General features: G+C 51.4%; 1 protein-coding gene across 1 annotated transcript in view; it reads right to left on the bottom strand.

Moving 5' to 3' along the window:
- Window positions 1–1,778: 1,778 nt before the first annotated feature.
- ANXA11 (annexin A11) overlaps window positions 1,779–6,749 on the bottom strand; it is a 41,750-nt gene continuing 36,779 nt past the window's right edge. The window contains exons 12-15 of the mRNA XM_019749493.3: window positions 5,494–5,589; window positions 4,408–4,466; window positions 4,078–4,200; window positions 1,779–2,565 (exon numbers count right to left, since the gene is read on the bottom strand). Coding sequence (XP_019605052.2) covers window positions 2,506–2,565; window positions 4,078–4,200; window positions 4,408–4,466; window positions 5,494–5,589 — 338 coding nt within the window. The 3' untranslated portion in view covers window positions 1,779–2,505. The remainder of the gene's footprint in view (window positions 2,566–4,077; window positions 4,201–4,407; window positions 4,467–5,493; window positions 5,590–6,749) is intronic.

The raw sequence follows: 6,749 nt of genomic DNA, 5'->3' as shown, positions 1-6,749 counted from the left end.
ACATACTGTTCCTTCCAATGCCCCACAGCTGTTGCAAATTTCCTCAGGGTTGAATTCATCTGGTGCCTCATCCTCCATTCTGGAAGTGACATTAGATGTGTAGCATGGACTGGCCTTGACTAACATCTCCAGGAGACAGCAAAAGACCAGAGAGGTGATCTGGAAGGTCAAATGTCCCCCTCTCCATATTTTTTGTCCTGAGCATAATCAAGTGTTAACAATAACTTCCCATTGACCTTGATAGGCAAGTAGGTGCCTTTGCAGAGTTCACAGTCCTCTAGGCCCTACTTACTATGGGCTGGGTCCCATGGGCAAGACTGAGAGGGCAGCCACAGGTACAGCAAGGCAGAGAGAACCAACACCAAGATGAATTGGGGGTGGCCCCAAATGCATGGACCAGGGTGTCAAACTCAGAGGCCTGCTGGGGCCAAATGGGTAATATACGATGGTGTGATACATTAGGGAGTAGGTAGGCCTGTGCTGAAATGCAGAGTACATGACTAAAGGGGGCAGCTGCAACTTGGCTCCAGCAGCAACTGCTGTGCAGGAATACTGGGCCAGTATTGCCAGAGTTTGTTTTTTCAAGAGAAGCTAGAAGTCTAGATTTTTTTAAATATAAAATCTTTCAATGCTTAATTGTTGGCAATAATTTCAAATGTCTAAAAAGACTGGGGACTAAAGTAAATGAATATATAGGTTAGATACTACCTGTTGGTCACCAGGTTGAAACTTCTGGTATAGACAGCAGGGCAAAGTACTGTCACAGAACATTTCCAGAGGCCACTGGGGTCAGCCTGAGTTCATAGCCAAGTTGTGCAATGCAGGGTAGACCATCCCACCAGGCACGTCCCACCTGGCACCCAAGGGCAAGGGGCCTGCCCTAGGGGAGGAGGACCTTAGCCAAGCCTGCTGGGTCTTGGCCGAGGCTCCAGACATGGAAACTGAGGCAGAACGGAAGTGATGAGTAGGGTTTGCCATTGATTCCCGAGTCCATCAGTCTTCCCTGGCTGAAGAAGGCAGGTCTGGATACACCAGCTAGTGTCCAGCTCAGGGCGTCTCCATGCCCCTGGAGTCATCCCCTCCTCTCACTGTGTCCAAGGGGCAGTGAGGAGTCAGTATCCCCAAGCAGATGTCTACTCTTGGACAAGACAGCCCTGGGGCCCCTGGCTAGGACCCAGCAAGTCGATCTCTCAGCCTAGTCTCTGGATTCTCTCCTTTCTAAACTTTCCACATAGAAGGTCAGAAAGGAATAGAGACCCCTGCCAGCAAGGCGAGCTCTGGGCTTCTGGACATGACAGTGATTTCTAGAAACTCTGCCCCTTCTAGACTCGCCCTCTCCTAACACCATCAACCAAGGGGCAAGGGGCCCGCCAGGACCCCCCTTTTCAGACTGAAGGGTCCCCAAAGGAAGGTGCTGACCTTATGCCTCTCTGGCCCCCAACTGTAAGGCCCACCCCAAGTCATGCACACGCCCTCCTACCTATGCCTCTCCTTCAGGACTTGGGGAAGGACCACACCCTTCCTACCTTGTTCTCACTGTGTCTGCTGTGACCCAAATCCCTGCGGCCTATCAGTGCCTGGGCCACGAGCATGGATTTCAGGAATGTCCCTTTCTCGTGTCCTTACACCCTGGGTCTCTGAAAATTACTGATGCTCAGGGTTTCCTGAGCACAAATTTCTGTTTAAAGTCATATCAATTTTCACTGGCTACTAAGGCCGGAACCCGTGGGCTACAGGGCAGAATCCTGAAGCAGAAGAAAACAAGCTGGCACCAGGAAAACATTTCCAGAATGTTCCAGAACTGGCTGGCTTTAATTTAGAAAAAGCTTTTAGCTATCAACATTCAGGTTTAAGGCACAGTCTCACCTACATGAAGCCCTGTCACTGGCAGGGAGCGGGGTTGTTCACGTGGTTTTACATGGAAGAAGGAACTGATGACTTTCTGGCCCTTTTTTTTGTTTTTTCTTTTCTAATAAGCAGTGAGTTTGGCAATAACAAAGCTCATGACACATTCTTTCCAGATACAAGGACTACCCTTAAAGGTCCTGCCTTTCACTCCTCAGCGAGGACATGGTGTTTCCCACCCAGCCTCTCACCGAGATGTGTATGCAGCAAAGACACTTGTATGCATCTGTCTGGCAATGACTAAAAGAAAAGAAAAAAAAATGCCACAAATAAACATAAAATTACATGAGTAAGATGAAGCCGAGTGTCTCAGCTATAAGCAAAGGGAAATGATTGTGTGGGTCAGGAAACAAAATATCTACTTTAGCAGCAACAGGCTGTGAGGGGTGGGGAGGAAAAGGCATCCTGAGAGAGTTCCAGACCAACCCAGGCCCTTCGGCACAAGCACGATATACGACCAGGAGGGGAGGGTGGAGGGCAGGGCACTGGGACCCCTGGGGGCTGCTTTGTGGGTTTGACAGAAACAGACAGACATTCTCTGGGCCTTTTCCTGGCATCACCGTTGCTGGCAGGTGGAAGGAGTGAGCCACCAGGCAGCTCTCAGTCGTTGCCACCACAGATCTTCAGCAGAATTTTCCGGTAATCCCCGGAAGTATCTCCCTGGTCATAAAACAAGTACATCAGTTAAGGGAGGTGTGGCCAGTTTGGGCCTCCTGGCTCCTTTTCTTCTGACCCGTGCCCTTAGAGAGGCAGGCCCCATCCCAGGGAAATGCCCCATCACACAGGTCCCAGAGCAGCCGAGAGGCTCACACAATAGGCAGCGTGGGCGGCACAGGCCTTGGACAATCTAGTAGTTTAACCTCCCCAACTCCCCTTTAAAAACCAGAAAGCTGCAATCATCCCAATGATCAAAGCCAGAATTTGAAAAAGAAACACAAAAATTTTAACTAATGGTAGCATTTTCCCAGTGCATTTTTGTTGCACTCAGGTGGGTTTATACCATAACGCAGTAGTATGTCCCACTCAGGAAATGTACTGTGACGTGACCTTCCAGCAGGGGGTGCTGTTATCATTTGGGCTTCCCAATTCACATTGCTCTTCCTCTACCTGAGTCTACGGGGTTAATTCCAAAGTCCAGGCCTCGCTTAGCTAATTTCTCTCTAGTCATTCCCTTCCTGAGGGCAAGGCCTCTAGCTTCTTCCAGATGCCCACTGCCCCCTGGCAGACAGAAGATACTTTGTGACTAATTACTAAATGTCTGCTACCGACAGCATTACTTTTATAGCCAGGGAAATGGAGGTTAGCCTCTCTCAGTGACATGCCCAACATCAAATGCTGGTAAGTCTGAAACCAGAACGTGGTCATGCTGACTTTGGCTGCAAGGTTCATCTGAGTTCAGAATTTAACCGTCAGACCACCCACATAGGAATACATTTTGCCAGACTGGCTCTGGTACACAATGATAAAAAAGAGTAGCGGGTGCTTGTCAGACACTTAACACACATCACTCAATATGCTTTACACGGACCGCCTTGCTCAAGACTCAACCCTCCTGAGCGAACTATGATTATAACTGTCTTAAGGATGGGGTTCAGTGTGTTAAGAAAGCTGCTTGAGATCACACAGCAAGTAAGCAGAAAAGCCAAAACTGGACTCCCCACAGCATGACCTGTTCCTAGATCTGTCACTCTGAACAGCCTCCCTCACTGCCACCGCCATAATCAAGCTGAGAGAAAGATGTGACTCATAGTGAGAGGAGCTGCACTCCAGGGAACCTTGGGACATGAGTCTCAGTGACAGTGACAGTAACAGAATCACAGGGTGGTGGGACTCTGAAGGCCGGCACCCAGGTAGGGAAGGTCCTGAGTTTTCTCTGACTCCAATGTTTGGAACTCCCTCCCCATCCATCCACCGAGCAGCAGGTGTGCTGGATGCTGGGGACCCAGGGTGGAGGGTCCCAAGGAGTGTGCAATAGGTTTAGGGGCAAATGGATAAACAAGTTTAAGGTGAAGAGAGAAAGTACAAGGCCCATAAACAAGATGCTCATGAGCTACAGAGGCCAAGCTGTAGGAGTTCTGAAGGAGACGTAAAGGGGACAGTGGGGGTGGCCAGGGAGGTCCCCAGGCGACTGGGACACCCCGAGGCAGCCCAGTTCCCCCTCGAGGCCCGTACCGTGATGTCGTGGTACAGTGACTTGCCATACAGCCGCTTATACTCCATTCTGATGTCTAGCAGGTCAGTCTCACTGCGAGACACCATGATACGAATCAGGGTCCGGTCCTTCGTTCCTGCTCCCTGAAGAGAGGCCACCAAGGGTGTGAGCAAGGGACCTCCTCACCACCCCACCATCCCCAGACACTCTGGTCCCCTCCTGCCCGTGGGCCCCCGACCTCTTTGCTGAGGTGTGGCTCTCCCCATGCCTCCTGCCCTGAGCCCTTGGTCCCAGTCACAGGGGGGGCTGAGACACCTCCCACCCAGACTCTGCATATGGAAGTTACGTACCCTCATGGCTTTGTTGAGCCTTTCAGCAAAGAAAGCAGGGGTATTCTTGAGACATTTCACTAGAAGAGAGAAACAGCATAACTCGATCTGCCGGAAACTGTCAGTCGAGAGGGCACAGAGTACAGTGTCCTCTTCTCTTAGGAGCCGGTGGTCTAACCCATCACTGCAGCCATCTCCCTCTCCCCCTTCTCCTCCAAGCTCAAGTATCCCTGGTCTTGGCTCCAGCTCTTTGGAACAGAAACATGCAGAGCCTGGACACCAACCCAACCTCCTTCCTGGCAACCAACATGGTGAAAGGAGCTGTGCACGGAAGCACCGGGGCAGTGACATTGCTCAGGCGGGAAGGGGCAAACTGGACATGCTGTGAGCCTCCTGGAGAAAGCATGGCCAAGGGGGACGAATGTATCCCTAGTGTTCTCAGGCCGTGAAACCTACCATGGGGGCACACAGGGAAACGAGGAGGAGTCACCATCTGCCCCATCAGAGAGCTCCAAGAAAAGCATAGCAAAAGACGGGCAAACCATGATTTTCCCAAGTGACTGTAAAGAGGGGCCAGCCCCTCACAGGAGGCAGGACCTGGAGCCTGTCAGGCCCGTTTTTAAAGGGCAGGGCATGGACACCAGGAGAAGCACCCCATCGTCCCGGGAGCTAGGCCAGCTTTGCTTTAGCAAGGGCATGTGTTGCTGTTGCAACCACGTGTTTCCATCACAAACATCTGACAACTGCCTGCAGGGAGGTATTTTTAGAGGAAACATGGTAGGATATGAGTCATCTCCTCCAGCACAGCAGTCGGTTGCTCTCCCACTAATGCCCACACTGCAGCTCCCCTCCCAGAGCTGCACTTGAAATAGAAACAAGAAATAGAAACAAGACACCTCCAGAACCTCTGGGGGTACAACTCCGTGGTGATCCGGGAAGCAGTATGACTTTCCACCATTCAGGCATGCTGGATTTAGCAATCTTGGCTCCTGTGTTTCTTTCGTGCACTGCCCCTCTACCAGAGTATGATGGGCACTGTGAAAGCTTACAATGCTTGCCAGTCCCTGGCCGGCAGGCGGGCAGGCAAGGCAGGCCCGAGACACCTACCCACGGCCAGCATGCCTTGCTCCAGGTCTCCGGACATCTCCCGACAGATGCTCTTTTCAATGTCTCGGCCTGTCATTCGCTGATACTCATTGAAAACTAGTGGGAAGAGAGAAGGGACATGTTATGTATGGCCTGAACTGGTTCCCTCCTAATTCACATGTTGAAGTCCTAGCCCCCAGTACCTCGGAATGGAACAAAATTTGGAGATACCTAATTACCTGTAAAGAGATAAGGCCCTTACTGTGTGCGCTAAGCCAATCTGACTGGTGTCCTTATAAGAAATTTGGACACAGAAGGGAACACCAGGGATGTGCACGCGGAGGAAAGACCACATGAAGACGCAGCAAGAAGGTGGCCGTCCACAAGCCAAAGAGAGGCCTCAGAAGCAACCAAACCTGCTGACACCTTGATCTTGGACTTCCAGCTTTCAGAACCATGAGAAAATCAATTCCTGTTAAAGTCACCCAGCCTGTGGTTTTATTACAGCAGCCAGAGCAAACCAACGTAGGCCACATGGTGAGGAGGCCCCTGCCCCTTCTCAAGCCCGCCTCTCCCACTCTGCTCCTGGCACCTGGACGGCCGCCCGGACTGTGCCTGCCCAGCTCTCAAGTCAGCCAGGGGCTTCACCCACAGGTCACGTGCACCCCAGGCCTGCGCATGCGGTCCTCTTCCCAGGACGCCCTCACCAGACTGCTTACCCAAATCGTGCCTCATCCCCATCCTCACACAACAGTGATCCCTCTCTTCTCCAGTCTACACCATTCCCTCCCCATTGTTCCATGCGTCGGTCTTGTCTTTCTCAATCTGACTGTGAGCTAACAGCCCTCCCGCCCCCCAGCTAACACAGGATGAGCGGAGCACCCACTGGAAGTGACTGTAGGTTCCCAGGGACGCAGGTAGCACCATGGAGTCCTGGGTCGTAACTCGAGCTCTGACCCTGGATACAAATGTCCTCTCCCCCAGCCTGGGTCTCAGTTCCTATCACTGTTCTCCAAACTTCTGACGTTTGCTTACCAGTGCTGTGCTTTTTGCTATGCCTGTATCCTTTCATTACTCAACTTCAGGTCAGCTCCTCTTTTCTTCTAAGTAATAACGTTTGTGAAACCAGGGTTTCACGTGCTACTTATATGTTCTGCACCCATTAAAATAAATGACTCAGATGAAAATATGTTCACTCATGCTCCATTACAATGCTCTTGCCATCCCAGAGCCTCAAACACCCTCAAAGCATTCATAGCTCCCAAATGTCCATCTCT

This window comes from Rhinolophus sinicus, chromosome 15 (genome assembly GCF_057876585.1).
Source record: "Rhinolophus sinicus isolate RSI-liver-muscle chromosome 15, RSI-T2T, whole genome shotgun sequence".
In the NCBI taxonomy this organism is placed as follows: Eukaryota; Metazoa; Chordata; class Mammalia; order Chiroptera; family Rhinolophidae; genus Rhinolophus; species Rhinolophus sinicus.
The sequence above is the reverse complement of the archived record's forward strand: the minus strand, read 5'-3'. Positions and strand labels throughout refer to the sequence as shown.